This window comes from Pan paniscus, chromosome 6, assembly GCF_029289425.2.
Source record: "Pan paniscus chromosome 6, NHGRI_mPanPan1-v2.0_pri, whole genome shotgun sequence".
In the NCBI taxonomy this organism is placed as follows: domain Eukaryota; kingdom Metazoa; phylum Chordata; class Mammalia; order Primates; family Hominidae; genus Pan; species Pan paniscus.
In genome coordinates, this window is record NC_073255.2 from 79538169 (window position 1) to 79558544 (window position 20376).

A 20376-nucleotide genomic window follows, 5' to 3' on the forward strand; every position below is an offset into this window, starting at 1 on the left:
GATACTGAAGTCTTTCTTCTCTTGTAACAGTCATTTACCTTTGGTCTCAGCTGTCCGAAACTGTCAGTGTATACCACCTTTCCTTTCAACACTGTCATGGAATATAGAAATTAGTCTTTGGTAAGGTCTCAATAAGCCAGAAGCATGGACACATGTGCCACTATTTTATTTATTTTTGGAGGGGGAAGATAGGAGTTTGGAGTCGATAGTTAGAGTCATCACAGGATGAAGAATGGCTGTGGTGGGTAAATATGAAATACTTTTATTACACTTCTATGTGGTTCTTGGCATTTTGCTCACTTGGTGTGCCACAAATGCTTAACTGGTTCTTAGACTTCTCACAAAGGCATTTTGGTCAGTATATTTCTGTTAGGTTTATATGTCTATAAGAATATAGAGCCTGTGGTATTTTATTGTCATTTTGTTAATGTGCTTTGTATAATTATATATTTGTGAAGTATATTCACCTGAGTCTAATGAGGGAGAATTTTATTTTATTTTTTTTCTCCAGCTGGCTCTTTTCATTTTACTGCAGAGATATTGCCGGATCATGACATAAAAGATTCATTTCAAAAAGTGATTCTGAGAAAATATGGGAGCTGTGACCTTAATAATTTACATTTAAAGAAAGACTACCAAAGTGTGGGTAATTGCAAGGGGCAGAAAAGCAGTTATAATGGCCTTCATCAATGTTTGTCAACTACCCATAGCAAAACCTGTCAGTGTAATAAATGTGGCAGAGCTTTTCAGTTGTGCTCAATCTTCACTGCACATAAAGACATTTTTAGCAGAGAGAAATGCCACAAATGTGAAGAATGTGGCAAAGACTGTAGGTTGTTCTCAGATTTTACTAGACATAAGAAAATTCATACTGTAGAGAGATGCTACAAATGTGAAGAATGTGGCAAAGCGTTTAAAAAGTTTTCAAACCTTACTGAACATAAGAGAGTTCATACTGGAGAGAAACCTTACAAATGTGAAGGATGTGGCAAAACTTTTACCTGCTCCTCAACCCTTGTTAAACACAAGAGAAATCATACTGGAGACAGACCCTACAAATGTGAAGAATGTGGCAAAGCCTTTAAGTGCTTCTCAGACCTTACTAATCATAAGAGAATTCATACTGGAGAGAAACCCTACAAATGTGAAGAATGTAACAAAGCCTATAGGTGGTTCTCAGACCTTGCTAAACATAAGATAATTCATACTGGAGACAAACCCTACAAATGCAATGAATGTGGAAAAGCTTTTAAGTGGTTCTCGGCCCTTAGTAAACATAAGAGAATTCATACTGGAGAGAAACCCTACATCTGTGAAGAATGTGGCAAAGCCTTTACCCGCTCCTCAACCCTTTTTAACCACAAGAGAATTCATATGGAAGAGAGACCTTACAAATGTGAAGAATGCGGCAAAACCTTTAAGTGCGTCTCAGACCTGACTAATCATAAGAGAATTCACACTGGAGAGAAACCCTACAAATGTGAAGAATGTGGCAAAGCATCGAGCTGGTTCTCACACCTCATCAGACATAAGAGAATTCATACTAGAGAGAAGCTCCACAAGTGTTAAAAATGTGGAAAAGCCTTTACCAAGTCCTCATACTGTGTTCAACATCTGAAATTTAATACTGAACAAATGCAGTATAAATGTAATGAGAGTGGAAGAACATTTATCATCTTAGAGGGTCTCTAAGAACTTACTTTATAATCTGGTTGCTTATATGTTGGGTGCATATATAGCCCTTTGCTATTATGTAATGCCCTTTTTTTGGTTTAATCTATGTTAATTTCAAGTCTGTTTTGTCAGAAACTAGGATTGCAACCCCTGCTTCTTTTCCTGTTTTCTATTTGCTTGGTAGGCTTTTCTTTTTCCCTTTATTTTGAGCTTATTTGAGATGGGTGTCTTGATTAAAGCATACCATTAGATCTTGATTCTTTTTTCAGCTTGCCATCTGTGTTTTAATTTGGGTATTTAGCCCATTTACATTTAAGGTTAGTATTCATATGTGTGGATTGGATTCTGTTATTAGGATCTTAGCTGGCTATTTTGCACATTTGTTTCTGTGGTTGCTTTATAGTGTCCGCAGTTTGTATACTTTAGTGTGCTTTTGTAGTGACTGGTAATAGTCTTTTTCTTATTTAATGCTTTCTTCAGAAGCTCTTTTAAGACAGATCCTGTGGTAACATTTTCTCAGCATTTGCTTATCTGAATAGGATCATATATATTTTTTACTTCTGAAGCTTACCTTGGTCAGATATGAAATTCTGTGTTGGAATTCTTTTTTTAAGAATGTTGAATATTGGCCCCTAATCTCTTTTGACTTGTAGGATTTCAGCTGAAAGATTCGTTGTTTTCCTGATGAGCTTCTTTTTAGAGGTGACCTGGCCTTTCTCTCTAGCTGCCTTTAACATATTTTTTCTTTCATTTTGACCCTGGAGAATCTCATGATTATGTATCTTGAGGATGACCTTCTCGTGGGGTATCTTACTTGGGTTCTCCACATTTCCTGCATTTGAATGTTGGCCTCTCTAGGTTGGGGAAGTTCTCATGGATGGTATCCTGAAATACGTATTTCAAGTTGTTTTCATTCTCCCCATCACTTTCAGGCAATCTCTTGCATCATAGATGTGGTTTCTTTACATAATCCCATATTTCTTAGAGGTTTTGTTCATTCCTCTTTATTCTTTTTTCACTATTCTTGTCTGTCTGATTTCAGAAAGCCAGTCTTGAAGCCCTGAGATTCTTTCCTCTGCTTGGCCTATTCTGCTGTTAATATTTGTGATTACATTATAAAGGTTGTGTATTGTGTTTTTCAGTTCTATCAGGTTGGCCACATTTTTTCTCCAGACTGGCTGTTTTTTCCGTCAGTTCCTGCAATTTTTTTTCCTTCCTTGCATTGGGTTGCAAATTACTTTTGTAACTCAGTGAAGTTTGTTTCTACCCATATTCTGAATTCTACTTCTGTCATCTTAGGCCTTGCTGGAAACGTAATTTGGTCATTTGGATGAAAGAAGTCACTCTGGCTTTTTGTGTTTTTATCTTTGCACTGATTGTGTCTCATCTTTGTGGGCATATCTTTGAGGTTGCTGACCTTTGAATGGGTTTTTTTTAAAAATCCTATTTGATGGTCTTGAGTATTTGATTGTGGTATAAGATGGATGCAGCCAACAGGCTTTGTTCCTGGGAGGTTTTTTTTGTTTTGTTTTGTTTTGTTTGGTGGTGGTGGTGGGTGGGCAATGCTCAGCTCACAACTCAGAGGCTGCATACTCTAACTCCGGGGGACTTGTTTTGAGCCCCAACTGTGTTCTCTGGCTCCTTGAGATTTGGAGTTTGCGATTTTGTGGGACTAAGGTGCCATAGCTGGAGCAGAGTGCTAGTGGATATGGGGTTTCTGCCTGTCTTTGGGTATTCACCTCAGTGGCAGGAGCAAAGCAGCTGGGAGGGGAGTGGGGGATACCTGCTGGAGACTGTGTGCTGTTGCACTAAAGGTGGTGTTGGCTTGGGGCAGGATACTGGCCAGTAAAGGTTTTGATGCCTTCTCTGTGCCACCCAAGAAAGAGTGATTGTTCAGAGTGTGGGAGGATACCCTGTTCTCTGCACAGTGTTAGCACAAAGGCAGGGGTGGAGTTTTCTGGCTCTCTGCCCACCAAAGTTTCATCTACAATGGCAGTTGCTGGGGGTGGCGGGGCATATTGCATTCCCATTTGCTGGTGGGGCAAGCAAAGCCAAACCTGCCTTTGCAGACATGTGCCAGCAAAGAAATATCAGGAGTTGCCATGGTGTCACGGGAAGCTGCAGTATGGGGAAGAAATGTGGGCTGGTGCAGTCATAGGGGCTGCCTTGCTGGAGCTCTTCGTGAGTCAGGCATGTCCCTCCAGTGCAGATGCTCTGGTATGAGCTTCCAGGGTACCTGAGACTGCCCTGTAAGCAGCTGTGGCCAGACTGGGTCCCTGGGAGAGGCCAGCAGACCAAGGAGTGCTTAGTTGGACCAGCTTCTTCTGATTTGCAAGACCATCCTGCAGAAATTAGGCCCAACAGTTCCCCTAGGGCTAAAGTCTCCTATGGGAGAAAGTTGAGCCTAGAGAAATGGCCATCACTGGCCACACTCTACTACAGATGCTCTTGCACCAAACCCTCTGGCCACCACATGAGCTGGCTTGCTGCATTATCTCTTTGCCTGTCTTCTGGGGGCTGCATCTCAGAGAGATGTAGGTCAGCAGTTACTCAGTGCAGCCAGCCCAGGATGGAGGATCTTTCCTTTTGGCCAAGTTAGGGGTTTACTGTCTGCTGAGGAGCAGTGGGTAGTTTGTGGGACCCATGGAGGATGGGCTGGCTTCCTCTCCTTGGGTAAACTGCAGTTTGAGGTGTGAATAAGGCACTTAGGGTTTGGGATTTTTTATTAGTCTGAGGGTAGCAAGGACAGTTGTACTGCAGAGGCCCCTGGAGGCTCTGTCCAGGGAGTTGCTAAGTTGCTGCTGGCTCAATAGCTCTGGCAATGATTGGCTAGTGGCCCAGGCCTGGAGAACCTGCCTCGTGAGAATATATGAGAACAGGCACTCACGTAACAGTCTGACCACTTCTGAAGGGCTGCTGCAGTATGCTGGGTGTCCACTGCAGTTTCTAGTCACCTCAGGTTTTCCAGTACTGAAAGTTATCACCACTGAATGCTGCAAAACAGCAACAATGGCAGCATGCCCTGTTCTCTGGGAGCGCCATCCCAGGGAGGTATAGACCTGTTGCCAGCCCAAAAGCACCTCTAGGAGGTAGCTGGAAGCCCCTGTTGAAGGTCCTCCCCAGTGAGGAAAACATGATTGGGGACCCACTTAAGAAAGCAGTCTAGCCATATTTTTGTAGGACAGCTCTGCTATTCAGAGGTACCACTTCCACCCCCAGTTTATTTGGATTCTCCAAAGCCAGAAGGCTGGAACAGCTAACTCACACAAACAGCAAAAATGGCAGCTCACCTCTCCCTCTAGGAACTGTATCCCAAAGAGGTTTCAAAACTCCATCAACCAAAGAGCGCTGGTGGTGGTAGCTGGAGACCCTCATTGGGAAGTACTTTCCAGTGAGAAGGAATGAAACGGGGGACCTGCTTTAACAGGCAGTCTGGCCATGTCTTTTTAGAGCACCTGTACTGTGCTAGGAGATCCTTTCCGCCCCCCGGTCAGCTTGGGCTCTTCAAAGCCTGAAGGCTGGAATGGCTAAGTTGCTCAAGCAGCAAAGATGGTGGCCCACTCCTCTTTCTGGTAGCTCCATCCCAGGGAGGTGCAGTGCTGCTACCAATGATTGGCTGGAATCTAAGCCAGTAGGTCTTACCATGTGAGGCATTGTTGAAGTGGGTCCTACAGACCATCACTATCAGCCCCCTGGATTCTGCCTCTTTCCTATGGGTATGTTCAGGGGTGTAACCTGCTTTGCTCGAGTTGCAGCTACTTTTTCTGGGAAGCCTGGAAAGCCAGTATCTAAGGCTCTTGAATCTGCGCAGGCCTAAGTGGCTGCTCTGCTGAGACTCCATGTAGCTCTGTGTGTTAAACTGAAGGCCTTGGTGAAGTGGGTTCATGAGGGTATCTCCTCACCTGAAGGTTGTAGAGATCTGTGGGAGAATCATGGGTTTCTAGGGTCACACATGCACTCACTGCTTTACTGGGTGGGGAGGTTCCCTTGGCTCCATGTTGTTCCCAGGTGGCCCATTGTCCTGCCTTGCTTTATTCCATTCTCCATAGATTGTTTCTTTGATTATTCCCAATGCAAGTACCTGGATGTTTCAGTTGCAGGTGCTGTATTTATGTATACCTTGCATTCCTGTCTATGAGAACTGCACAGTCTAGCTGCTTCTAGTCAGCAATCTCGATCACTTTTCTCTAAAGGGAACCTACTTTTTTATATTAAAAGGATTCAATATTTTTCAAAAGCAAATTTCGATGTAATTTAACTCTTACATTTGATGCTGTGTCTTCATTTCTAGAATTTATGTGAAAGAACATGGTCAGTGGTTGCTGCACCAGAGTTATGAGAGGTTCTTCTATATTAGATGAACAGATTTATATACTTTTCCATGGAAGATTAAGTAAACTGAAACCTAAGATACACGAAGAAATTCTAAGTGGAAAGGCCACTTAGTAGTTAGTTTACAGCGGTATCGTAAGTGACAGGATGATAGGAGTGTGGTAAGTGATCAGGATAATAATCTGCTTAGTAAGAGAAACAATTTGAATTTTAGAAGGAAATTGCCTTACCATTTGCAAATTAAGGTAATTAAAATACAGTGAATTTCAAAATGCCTTTTTAATGACAATGTGTGAACTTAATTTGTTTTAATAAACCAAAATTGTTGTTATTGTGTTAAGGCTATTTTACATTGAATGTGTATCTTGCCACTGATGTTAATTTATCCCATCTTACCCAAGGTTGTAGGTAACAATATACTATTGGGTGACAGTGGACTAACAACTCTAGTGATCCCTTTGTCAGTGGTCTTTAACTTAAAATAATTTAGAGAATATGGTTTCTACAACTTACATTTTTGTTTTCTTGTAACTACAGGTTATTATGATGGTTGTAACGAAGATTATGAGTATAATTGGAGCTATATGTTTCTGAATTCTGAACAACTATTTATAAAATTTTATCCTACTTTTTTCTGTTGAACATATGACTTCTCTGGTCTGCTAAACACATACAGACCTTTAGTTTTGGTTTACATGGATTTAAATATATAGATATATCACTGTAAAATAAACTTCAGGTGTAACAGATTTATAGAGAAAGTAATCATATTTGTTTATGGTTGTGTACCTACTTTGAGAAGAAAAGAAAAATATTAGAATGAACAGATAATTTTACAAGTGTTGATCACTTACCAGCAAACCAGAAACTTCAAAGATTTTGAAAGCAAATCTATTTTCTCTGCTGTGTATTAAATTCATTTATCTAAAATGTTATTGCTCCTGGCTTAGAATCATCTTGTGCAAATTCTCTTTTTTTGTTGTTTGTCTGTTTGCCTGTTGCTCACCATAGACATAATACATAATTTTCTTTTCATAAAACATTCTTTGTATAATCACCTCAGAGATTATGAAAGTGACTTTGATAAAATTTAATGGTGTTCACAAAATAATTTTCACGTGAGTAATTTCATAGTCTGTGTATTGTATGTTATTTAGTGTATTTTATATTTTGTTTCAATTAGAGAATGCTATTGAATCCAATTTTTGTTTAGTTACTGTTCATTTTACTTTATAAAATTTACATAATTGAGTTTATTAAATTTATTGGGCCAATTTAAGTAAACAGTTGAACGTTTCATAAGTCGTGAGGTCTTTTTGGCATATACATGAAGTAAACAAAGACAATACTAGCTATGTAATAGACGCTACATAATTAGAAGTAAATATTCTTTTTGAAATTAGCCTGTGGTCTCAGGTGAAAAATGGAAAATATCTATAGTAAAAAAAATGACATTCTACATATGAAGAGAGCATAATTGTACCCATGCCACACAATTGACTCACAATTGAAACAAGATGAAGAGATGGACATTTTAGCAAAACTAAGTGAAAACCTTGTAAAATTTTCAGATTATGTTTCTACATTTAAACATCTACTGGGGGAGGCAGAGGCCAATTCTATGCAGTCAAACCTGGAATTGCTGACACAGGTTAAGAATATGCACCACAGGTATTGAAACCTAAAATGCCCTGAACTCTTTTCATATAGATTAACAAAATATAAAATATGGTTTTAGTCTTCCTCCTCTATATTCTGGCTTAGACAGAACTATCAAGCCATTTCAAGTAGATTTAATTCTAGATCTTTTTTTTTTCTTTTTTTGAGACGGAGTCTTGCTCTGTCACCCAAACTGGTGTGCAGTGGTGTGATCTTGGCTCGCTGCAGCCACCACCTCCCAGGTTCAAGCAATTCTCCTGCCTCACCCTCCCAAATAGCTGAGACTACAGGTGCCCACCACCAGGCCCAGCTAATTTTTTGTATTTTTAGTAGGGATGGGGTTTCACCATGTTAGCCAGGATGGTCTTGATCTCCTGACCTCATGATCCACACACCTCAGCCTTCCAAAGTGCTGGGAATGCACATGTGAGCCACCGCGCCTGTCCTTGATTTTAGATCTTGACACAGCACATCCTCAACTTATTGTCTCCGAGGATAGAAAAGCTGTTTATGGAAGAACGAAACCAAACGTATGTTATAACCCAAGGAGATTTTATTTCTGCCCTGCTTTCCTGGGCTCTCAGAAGTGTAGTTCTGACAGACATTACTGGAAGGTAGAGGTGGGAAACAAGCCTAAATGAAAATTAGGTGTGTGTCAAGATTGTCTTCTTAGGACCTGGCAGGATCAGCCTTCAGTTCTGGGTTGATTTGGGGGCAATTGGATGATATATAGAGTGGTTATGCTGCATCAGGTCCTAAGAAAACCCACCTTCTGCCAGTAGTAAAATCCATAAGATTGGTATTCTTTTGGACTATGAATTGGGTGATTTTTTAAAGTAATATAAATAATAGGTTTGTTCTGTATATTTTAATGATTCTTTCACAAGAGCTGTTTGGCCTTATTTCTATACTGAAGCAGATTCTGAACGTCTTAAAATCTGTTCATTATCAGATGCTGAAAGATAAAGAACAAGTAAATGAATCTATTTCAGTTTTTGTGGGTAATTTAGCCAGTAATTTAATCTTATTTCTTTAATCTTTAAGTTTTACTACTGAAGGCCAGAATAGATTTTTTTCTCTTAAATTTTTGGCAAGTATAAAAGCACATTCAGAATGTCACTTTCATAGATACTGTGAATATCAATTGTCAAGTGTGTTGATTTCTAAGATAAAATATTTGAGAATTAATATTACCCAACTTGTCCAATAAAATGTTTTTAAGTTGCCTATTTTAAAAATATCAATTTTGAATTGCATACCTAGCTAAATTTTTTTTAAGATTGAGGATAATATGTAAAATAATTTATACAAGTAATATAAACTAAGTTTACTTAAATTATTTACTTATTTAAGAAATCTAATTACATTTTAAATAAATTGCTGTTACCTGTTAGTATTTGTGTAGCATTTTTTTTTAAGTTTTTGCCTCTAAAGCAGGTAACAATTTGAACAAAGAAGAAAACAAAAATTCAATGATTGGGAGGAAAATAAAAGGCTTGTGTGATGACCTAATTAAGGTAATGTAAAGGATAAAAATCTTAATATTTGTTTTTACACATTTTTGGGCAAAAGTAACCCTGAGATAGTAATGTGCAGGAAATACTATTAATTATATTCTTGAGACTCTTACTGACTTTGGCACTTAGAGAACCTCCAGCACAGGCCCAGGATTCCCTAGGCATTTCTTATGGAAATGAAGCAGAAGCCATGTCCACAAAGAGAAATGAATGCTCATCTTCTAGAGACCAGTAGGTGCAGGTTGCAGAAAGAGTAGGCCCTTCTTGAAGGTCCAGGAAGGGGCTCTGGGCACCATCCTAGAAAAGGGGTCTGGGGCTCCATGGAGTCCTCCTGCCTGCAGGAGCCTCAGAGGGCCCTGGGTGAGGCCAGCCAAGGTGCTCTGTCCTGTCCCTGGCCCTTGAGTCCTGCCTCACCTGCTAGGTTTTTCCACCAAGAAATCAGGATGGCAACCGCCAATGCAGCCCCACTAGAGGAAGGAGATCAAGAGTGTCAAGGCCCACACCCATCTTGGCACATTAAGTGACCCATTGATAAGAGAACTGGCTTGACTGTTCAGCTGCACCCAGGCAGTGTGTGTACCGTCCCAAGCAGGTCCCATTCTCTTCCTGCCTCCAATTATTTGACCTGCAACTTGTCATTTGTACCAGCTCTTTCTCTGCCCCCCACATCCTATGGTTTTTGAAATTCCTCTGAAGACTGTATGAACCAAGCTTTAAGGGTCACAGTGCTCTAGCCTACTCAGGCTGTGCCAGGAAGAGAGATCTCTCAATCTACCTTGACACTTAAGAGTCATGTATAAATAGTACCAACCCTAGCAGGAGGGCTGTCACAGACTCTACTCTGCTCTCCATACCAAAAGATACATTAGAATGACAAGGAAAATAAGACACAGACCTGACAGTTCTGCCTTTTAAAGAGCAGCCTCAGCCTGGTCACCTTGAACCACAATTCCAGGGTCTGGCTCAGCATGTCCCACCTTGGAAAATAGTGGAACTGGGGCCCCAGAATGTTATGGTCCAGTGAAAGTCTAGAGAAGAGGCACGTCAGCAGCCTGTACACACCCAGTCACACCTGTAACAGGAACAGGCCCTACCAACTGTGAAGCCATCTCATTAACTTAGACAACTGTACCAGCAATGTGCACACACATCAGGCCTTTTAGTAAACTGTCAACCCCATGATTAAAGAAAAAGCAAAAACTTTTTGAATCTAGAGTCTCAGGAAGAAGAACCTCTAGTACCTGAACCAGCCTGTATGATGGATGCAACTGACAGTATTAACTTGACTTGGGCATACCTGGAGACTGACCATGTATAAAAAAATGCTTCTGAATGTTCAGTTTTAAGCTAAAAAGTCTAGTAGGGGCCAATCTGGTGATTATTTTTTATTTATGAGGAATATCTTAGCCCTGGTCTGTCCCATCCTGTGGCGTGGAACACAGGCCACACAGGGGATTGAGGCCATTCCTTTTTTGTTAAATGAAGTCTGACAGGTGAAAGGTTGTTCAGAAAAAAAGTGCTAAATAAAAATGCTATACAAACTGCATAATTTTTGCAAGTGGGCATGGTTATCCTGCTAATCCCACTGACACTGGACCTTCTCCTCTCTATGTAAGTCCCCAGTAAAACTCCATCTCATTCACTGGCTCTGAGTCTCTTTGACACCTTGAACCTGGTGCCATTTCCATGGGAGTCGAATTTGACGCAACTTACCCATAGTGAGGAAGAGTTTCAGACTCTGCTCAGTGTGCTTCAAAGCTCACCAAGGCATCAGCTATGGAAGGATGCAGTTGTTCTCTTTACCACTCTCATCCAGGCCTCTTTTCCTTAGATGCACAATCAGTGGAATACTGAGAAAGATGACTAAGAAACACATCATGGTCAGAAGCATGATTAATGCCAGAATAAGCAGTGACCACTTGGGAAGCAAAAGGGAGCATTTTTCTTTCTCCTGTGGGTAGCCCCTGACTTCTGTCATTACTTTCTGGATTCAGGAATGATTTTTAAGTTCATCCTGCCTCTGGAGGAACCGTAGGCCCTGAGTGGTAAACACCTTCACTTAATCCTGCAACAAAGCTTTCTCTTGACAAATATCACCTCTGTGATCATGAGCTTCTAAGCAATCTGGACAATATACAACCTGAAAACCTATGGAAGGGAGATGAGTAGGTCTGAGGGAAACAATTTCCCACTTTTTCCCTTGGCAAGTTGAAAAAATTATGATGGCAGACAAATGTGCAGAAGAGGACAGCATACTATAACTCCTCATCATGTGAGTTTGCAACTAAGAGTTTTTAATCCTAGCTGTGAGAGCTCCGAATGAAAACCAGAAGTTACTTCACTGCATCTATCAGTGATTAGATTGCACAACATTTTGTCTGTCATACTGAGGAGTCTTCACTGAGGATTTTCCCATTGAACATATAAAGACAGGAAAGGGTAAAATAGCAACCCTATGAAATCATTAAATACAATGTAGAAATGTTCATCTTCTCACATGATTAGCATTTTTGCACATATTTGCATGTGTATCTACCCCTAAAGCTGACATTTTCATAATAAGTCAGTTATATGTCAAGTTAAAAAAAATTTTTTTTCTCGACTGGGCACAGTGGCTCACACGTGTAATCCCAGCACTTTTGGAGGCTGAGGCGGGTGGATCACCTGAGGTTGGGAGTTTGAAACCAGCCTGGCCAACATGGTGAAACCCTGTCTCTACTAAAAATACAAAAAAAAAAAAAAAAAAAAAAAGTTAGCTGGGTGTGGTGGCACACACCTGTAATACCAGCTGCTTGGGAGGCTGAGGCAGGAAAATCACTCGAACCTGGGAGGCGCAGGTTGCAGGTTGCAGTGAGCTGAGATCACGTCACTGCACTCCCCCCTGGGTGACAGAGCAAGACTCCATCTCAAAAAACAAAAAAATTCTTTTATAACAAAGAAAAGACACACATATTGTCCAGACATGCCCTGGTGCAGTGGAGTGGGTGTGGCCCTCTCGTGGGAAAGAAGTCAGTGCCCTGGATTATGTGTGGGGGATCCATTGGGACACAAAGAGGCAGTCAGGGTCTTGGCCTGGCAACACTAAGACTTCCAGGGGGCTTCAGAAAGCAGCAGAAATGGCCCATGACACTGAGTGCCAGATGGGCCTGTAACAATGAAAGATCTGCCGAGGGATCTTAGCAATCTTCCTAGGAGGCCCTGACTGTACCCTGGGTTGGAGACTCCTGGGGTAGAGTGGCTGCCAGAGAGCCTCAGCAAATGAGTCTTGACCACTATGGCTAGGCCAATGTAAAATAGGTCATCCCTTCTGTTTTACAAAGCAAAATACAGAAAAATAAAGTGAAACAAATGAAATCAAGAGAAAGAAAATAAAATTTAAAAATAAATTTAAAGTAATTGAAAAATAGTAAGGACAAACAAAGAAAAACAAACGTAATTAAGATCAGTGAAAATAAAATGAAGATACTAATTACAATAAAAACGAGAAGTAAACAAATGCAATAATTTGCAATAAAATAAAATTTTAAGAAATGAGAAATGGAAAAAGAAACATGGAGAAAAATAATAGGGGATATGAATGGAAATAAATTAAAACATGACAAAAATTCTAGAAAATTTGAAATTAAGAGAATGTAATGAGAAAAAAAATAGAAATAAAATTAATAGAAAGAAAGTAAATAAAAAAGAAAATAAAGATAAAGGCAAATGCAGAGAGAAATAAAAGGTTAAAAAGAAAAATAAGACCTGGGAATAGTCTACAAAACATTTCACCTGACAATAGCATAATACATAATATTTCTAATTGCATATGGCACGTATTCTAAGATCGGCAAACTTCTAAGCTGGAATGCAAGTTTTAGCGTAAACAAATGGTAATCATAAAAATATTATTTCTGACTACAATGAAATATAACTGGAAGTTAAAAGCCAAAAGAAAACTAGCATGCCTGCATATATATGAAAACTCGACAAATTCTTTAGCATACTATTTTTCAAGAGTTAGAACATGCAAGTTTCTTTAGATGTTAATGGTATTCAAAATGATCTACAAATCAATGAGATCTCTTTCAAAAAAACCAGTGGTACTTTTTGCAGAAGTACTAAAATATTCTAAAATGTTTGAGTCAATATTTAGCTGTGTCACCCAGGCTGCAGTGCAGTGTCATAATCATGGCTCAGTGTAGCCTTGACCTCTCAAGCTCAATTGATTTTCTCACCTCAGCCTTACAAGTAACTGGGACTGCAGATGCATGCCACCAGGCTCAGCAAGTTTTTGTATTTTTTGTAGAGACAGAGTTTCACCATATTGCCCAAGCTGGTCTCAAACTCCTGGGCTCAAGCAATCCACCTGCCTTGGCTTCCCAAAGTTCTGAGATCACAGGAGTAAGCCACCAAAATATTGCCCTATAATTTCTATAAACACTCAAAAAAACCCACAAGTAGCCAAACAACCTGGAAATAAATAATAAACTCAGAGGCATAATTCTTTTTTTGTTTAAAAATATATTGCAAATTTACAGTAATCAAAATACTGTGGTGTTGGCATAAAGACAGAAAAATGTTGAAACAGATAGAAGCCAGAAAGAGACCCACATGCGTATACTAAGCTTATCTTAAATGAGGGTTCCAAATCTTCATGTTGCAGAACTTTCCTTCAGCAAAATTGGGTTCTTGTCACATGACTAGGAAAGATTAGGCTCAGAGACACTCTGAAGGATGAGGAGTAGAGTTGATTGGGTTAAAAACCAGAAAAAAAAAAAAGTGAGTCAGAGTCCTGTTTAAAGGCCCCCACCTCCTAGATTGGTGAACACCAGACCATCACACAGAAACTGAAGAGGCCAGGCTCCTCCTCCCTGCACAAGGGGTAAACTTTCCATGGCTCCACTCCCTTCCTCCCAGTGTGCAGGTGGACATTATTCAGTTAGAAAATTATTCATAATCAGTTAGAAAAAGGCAGGCTTCATCTGGGACCAGCAGTCTGATTTTTTAGTCTTCAGGCTGTTTTAGGCTTGAAGACGGGGTTTCACCCAGGACCCTTGGCTGTTTTCTAACTCTGTTATTTCCCTCTCTAAAGAAGCACATCTAACTGCTGTTAGAATCAAAATAAAGATAAGGACAAAAACCATTTTTAACTGCTTCCTGCTGACAGGGGGCACTGTTTTGGAAAAATGGCAGTCAGATCTCCCTAAGAGGCCTATCTAAGCGTTCCCTGTGAAAGGGGCCATTGTCCAAGGCTCTGGTTGTGTGACTCTTTGAAGTTTGGTAGTCTGAAGGTGGGAAGAATCAAACTGGGTTATTTAAAAACATGTATTAAAACGAAACAAGGGGAAGGTGGCAAGGAAAGCTAAAAAATCCCAAGGTCTTTTACCAGTTTGCATAGGGAAAGGGAGACCAAAAGCCCAACGGGGGAAAGAAAGAAAAAAAAACACCTTTTACCCTTTTGCCAGCATGTCAGGCTTCTGGGTTGTTTTGTCTTGAGTCCAATTCTAAGCCACCCAGTCTAAGGTTTGGAAAATTAATTCTTCCAAGCTTGGAGGATGCATCTGAGGGGACCATCCCATAGTATGAAGACATGATTACCTATCTGTAAAGAGAAGACAGAGGGAATAAAAGGAAAAAAGCATGTTTTCAAAGGAGTCCCAAGGGTTCAGGATGCATTCAAAAAGGATATAGACTGAAGATGAATGAATGGTTACTCATCTAGAAAGAGAGGAGCAGGTGTTCCTGGTTCCTTTTTCATCCTAGCAAATACCCAGGTATGTTGACAGAAGAAAGAATGTTCTCTTTTCCCCTTCCATCCTAGCATATACCCAGGTATGTTGACAGAAGAAAGAATGTTCTCTTTTCCCCTTCCATCCTTGTATCCCCAAGTCCCAGTGATTGTGACAGGGTGCCACCCATTGGTGTCCAAGCAGCTTCCACCCTGGTTAACAGGGAGGCCTAGGGGGGTGGAAATATTTGCTCTTATCCTATCTCCCCTTCTGTCAGTGGTTCTGGAGTTCACTAGACCTCATTTATTCCACAGATCCTAGCATGATATTTATCTATGAAATGGGAGGCTTGGCTTAATCGGCTGGAATTAGTCATGCTCACCTGCACTGTGCCTTTTAACCTCCATTATCTGCCTGTGGATTTCTCAGATCCAGTATTCTCTCCTAAGGCTTCAACTTGAAGCTTGGAATTGAGGTTGGGACAAAAATATGTCTCAGGGGATTGCATAGACTCCTTACCATGAGCTGAATGCTAAGATGAAACTGTGGAATTAAGTCCTCTTTCCACAAGGGAGAGAAAAGAATGTCTTTTGACACACCCAGATAACTAGTGGCTATAGTTATGCTTGCTGAGATTGGGATGGGCACCCTATTTATTCCCATTCCTCTGCAGGATTTGCAGAATAATTGCCCAGAAGTAGAATATTAATCCAGATTTTTACATTACCCATCCCTTTTTGTTTCTTCTGAGCTGCAGTTGAAGATCACCAGGTGGTTCACAGGAATAAGCAGGATTGGTCTAAAATGTAGGCAAAAACTCAAAACTAATGAGTTTAGAATTTAATGACAATTGTATAATACGTTTTGAAACATAATCTTTATCCAGTCCTCTTTTCTGTTAAAAACGAATCATGACAGGACTGAGTTATTTGTGAAATAAACGTTAGTCTTATACTTGGCCTGATTATTTGCATAAAGTGCAGCAAGAATAATTATTTTTACATAGGTCTTTTACACTGGCTTTGATGGAACTCTGTTCCACAAGAAATTTTAGATAGGACTTTCTGAAGTCAAGCCCAGCCATGGGTTTCTACTATCAAATACTTATGAGTTGGGTGATCCTCTCCTCTTGTGGTCCCAAGATAAACTTGGGGCTCCTGGGCCTATCAGAAAGTGTCATTCTTTACTTACCACAGATCAGGAACGGAACCCTGCACAAGGACTGTGTAGATGAGGTATGAGGCCAGTTTTTCCAAGGGGCTTTTATTGGCTCTGCAAGTTGAGCTTGACTCCATAAAGGGAAGCATACCCAATGCAAACAGCTATATTGCCATAGGTTAAGAATACTCACACTATTTTTCAAATTCTGGAGAAGCCAGGCAGAGAGAGACAAACATGCTCCAAATTTTGTTCACAGGAGTACACCTTAGTCAAATATTAAAGGCTGTAAATAGCTCAAAATAAGTTTCTTTGATGCTGGTAAACAATACAAGGATCAATAATGTTACAAGCAAAAGTCAGAAAGATTACTTCAGTTTTCTATTAGTCCAGTCCATTCGGTTAACTCTTGTTGTGTTTGATATTCATAAACATTTTAGCTCTTCATGAGTCCTGTATGTTTTTCCTATATGCCAATGTCACAAGCTCCAAAGTTATCAGAAGCATGCATTTGAGAGCACCTGTCAAAGTTCTATAGCTGATTAAAAATGATTTTTTTGAAAAAAATCAAAACAAGACAACAGTTGTCTGTGTATAACAAAATGTCCAGGGTAGTTAGTCAGAAACATGATTGACAAAAAATTTTGGTTATTTCTGTGGTTTACAATAACTTAATTGTGGTTGATAGCATATACTTCAGACATTAGAATTTTAGAAATCCCATACAATTTTGGAACACGTATTAGTATTATTCACCATAGTATCATCTAAAGAATATTGAACACCATTTTGGCGATTCTGTGTAACTAAACCTGTCATATAATCCTGTTTACCTCTGTTGTGGGTACTCCAGGAGCCCTCTTTAGCATCAAAAAGCCAGGAATTAGGAAAGACAATTTTGTAACTAGAGTTTGATTTTGAGAAGGATGTTACATGTTAGGGGTTTAAAACACTTGATGTTATGAAATAAAATTTCAGATTACCATAAATTACTTATTTAACCAAAATGATGACTTAGAAATGTAAAAAGCAAAAACTTTTAATTTTAAATTCTTTACAAATGTTGCTAAAGAGCAGATTAGTGCCTTAAGTGTACCTTGTTGTGCTTTTATATCAATGCTCAATTTATAAAAAACCCATATAATACCTTTTTGAATTTAATTAATATTCACACAGAATTTTTTTGGCAAGATTTATTTTTACAGTCCTTCTACAACTTGTTTGAACTTTTAGCTTTATCTTGTGTAATTCAAAACAATTGTTTGACTCTAGGCAATAATTTATATTTCCATGCCTTCTTACAATCTTTTATTTAAAACACATTTGACTGTTCTTACACACCTTGTGTGTAAATCTACTTCCAGTGGTTTCAATTACATGTTACAATGGTAACTTCTAGCAATTTCTACTTTAATGTAAAACCAGGTAAATTGTTTTCATTATGTGCTAGGTGCAGCCAAGGGTTTGGCTGCTTTCAGCATAATTAAGGGTGTGGTTAATTCCATTTGTCTTCCGGTCTTACAATTGTGAAGCAAAGTTGAACTGTTCCAAAAAACCAAAAAAGCAGTTTATAACCTTAAAACATATAGCAAACTTAGTATCTGACCTGCATAATTTAGTTCACCTACTCATATATTGATGACATTTGTGTTTTGCCAATAATCTTTAAGGCTGTTTTCATTTCTCAAAGAGTAACAGTCATGTGAACTAAAAGGTACACAGCTTTTTTCTTCCCTTCAAAAAAATTTGATCCAAGTGCTTATCATTCTTTAAGTAAATTTATTAGAGCTCTTTTTTATAGACATCACACACACAACACATACATAACTACACAGACAGGCAGAAGAAAACCCAGTAGCCATAAGATTTTTTTATTTGCCAATTTCCTGATTGAATTACTGGCCTCTCATGCATGCATTACAGTGGCAAGACAAAATAAAAAGAATTCAATTGGCTGAGAAAAAAACCTTTCCCCAGCAAAACAAGATCCCAGAAGAGAAAAACATAAAGGTTTTTTAAATATACCTATAATTTGGATATCCACTTTTAATTAAGTTGAGCACTCTTTAAGAAAATCCTTTTAAATTCCTTATTACCTGACTCTAGCAGTGCCAAGTAGCCAGTATTTCTGGCTTTCAAACTTTATCAAAGGTAACTTACGAGGTGCTCAGTGGAAAAACAAAAAAGGCAGTTTGTGAAGGGGAAGAGAATCTGCAAATGGCAAAATTTACATGCTGATAGGAAACCAGAAGGGACTTATTCCCTAAGCCAGGCTTAAACCTGGGCTACCATTGTAAAATGGCAGAGACCAAAACAGAACATTGCCACGTGGTTACAGGTCATGCTCCTGAAAACATAAAACAAGATAGAGGCCTACAGCAAAATTTCCTGACAACCATAGAGAATGACATACAAAGCACACCAGATTGGCCACAGCTCAAGACCAACTTCACAAATACCCTTTCACTATTAAAACTCTACAAAAAATATAAGCAGTGACCATTGAGGTCCTAGACCAGCAAAACAGTTTCTAAGAAGAGGAAGAAGAAGGAGGAGGAGAAGAGGAGGAGAAGGAGGAGGAGAAGAAGGAGGAGAAGAAGAAGAGGAGGAGGAGGAGAAGGAGATGAAGAAGAAGAAGGAAGAAGAAGAAGAGAAGAAGAAGAAAGCCTGTTGCTTAAAAGTACACTGCTGACAGGGTGAATAAAAGGGGGGAAAAAGGCTTAAGTGTAGGGCAGGGAAGAACATTTTCATTCTTATGCAAATGATTCCTTCAACAGAGGGAAAAACTTAATTGTTATTGGATGAGGCTGGATCGCTTGGCCGGTGAAGGGGAAGACACCATGAATGCCTGGCATTTTCCAGCCCAGAGGAGATGGGGGTGAGGAGCCGCCATTCACCTGTCCATCCCGCATATGCCTGGGGCTGTTGGGGTGGTGCACAGTTTCCTCTACCCTCGGAGAAGTCCAAGGATAAAAAGGCTTACAAGCAAAGTAGAAAAAGATATTTTGGTTTACATCTTACCCTTCCTCAAGCCCCACATCTAGACACCGAAATGTAGAACTTTTTCCGTAGTTCGTCTAAAACTAGGATCTTATCACATGAACAGGAACGAATAGGCTAACAGACATACTGAAGGGTGAGGAGTAAAGTTTATTGGGCAAAAAGGAAAAAGAAAAAAAACTGTCAGCAAAGTGAGAGGGACTCCTGTTAACGGGCCCCCACCTCACATATTGATGAACACCAGGTCACCACATAGCAACTGAAGAGTCCAGTCTCCTCCCCTGCCAAAAGGTGTGAATTTCTATGGCTCCAACTTCTTTTCCCAGTGCACAGGTGAGCATTATTCAGAGAGAAACAGTCAGGAAAGGGCGGGCTTCATCTGAAACCAGCAGTCCAGTTTTTCAGCCTTCAGGCTGTTTTTTAGGCTTGAAGGTGGAGTTTCGCCCAGGACCTTTGACTGTCTCCTGTCTCTGACTCAAAATAGGAAAAGGTCCCTTGGCTATCTACTGTCTCTATCACTCAAAATGAGAAAGGAACAGTCTTTTTAACAAATGGGTTGGAGAATACTGAATATCCAAATGACAAAGAATAAAGGTGAACCTTACCACAAGCATGAACTTAGAATGAAGTAGGACTTATTTTTTACAGCTGTAGTAAGTGATTTTTTCTTGAATTTTTTTTCAGATGGCTTATTCTTGTCATGTAAAAATGTTCCTACTAATTTTTGTATGTTAGTTTGGTATTCTGCCACTTTACTGAATTTCTTTATTAATTCTAATGATTTTTAGTGTAGTATTTAACTTTTGCTATATAGACAATTATGTGATCTGCAAACAGAGACAATTTGACTTTCACCTTTTTTATTTGGATGTCTTTTATTTATTTCTCTTGCATAAATGATCTGACTGGGACTTCCAGTACTCTATTGAATAAAAGTGGTAAAAGTAGACATCATTGTCTTGTGGTTTGGTGATGCATGATTTAGCACACCTGTGAGGCTGGGACTCCCCTACTGGAACACAATCTTCAGGTGGGATTGGGCATCTTATACATGGATCTTGCCCATTGTTGAGACTGTGAGTCCTCTGCTTCGACCAAACTCACAGGAGGTGTTGACTCACATACACAGAGCCAGGACTTGAGTGGGACTGTGAAACTTATTTCTGAATATTTCGTAGTTTGTAATTAGACCATAAAAGCCCAGCTCCTGAATAACGACTCTTCTTTTCAGGCCATGACCACAGATGAAACTGTGACATATGTAGACCATACACCTAAGCAAAGGTGCCTGGGCCTGCCTACCAAGGGCAATTTTACGAATCACT

At 39.6% G+C, this 20376-nt stretch overlaps 1 protein-coding gene and 1 pseudogene across 3 annotated transcripts in view; both read left to right on the forward strand.

Annotated features, from left to right (window-relative positions):
- Positions 1-7114, forward strand: part of ZNF736 (zinc finger protein 736) — a 47280-nt gene extending 40166 nt beyond the window's left edge. For all 3 annotated transcript variants that reach the window (XM_063605748.1, XM_055114982.2, XM_055114981.2), the window contains one exon: positions 512-7114. In XM_063605748.1, the coding sequence (XP_063461818.1) occupies positions 512-1569 (1058 nt within the window). In that variant the 3' untranslated portion in view covers positions 1570-7114. The remainder of the gene's footprint in view (positions 1-511) is intronic.
- On the forward strand, positions 3884-20000 carry LOC129398323 (tripartite motif-containing protein 60-like; annotated as a pseudogene).
- Positions 20001-20376: the final 376 nt, after the last annotated feature.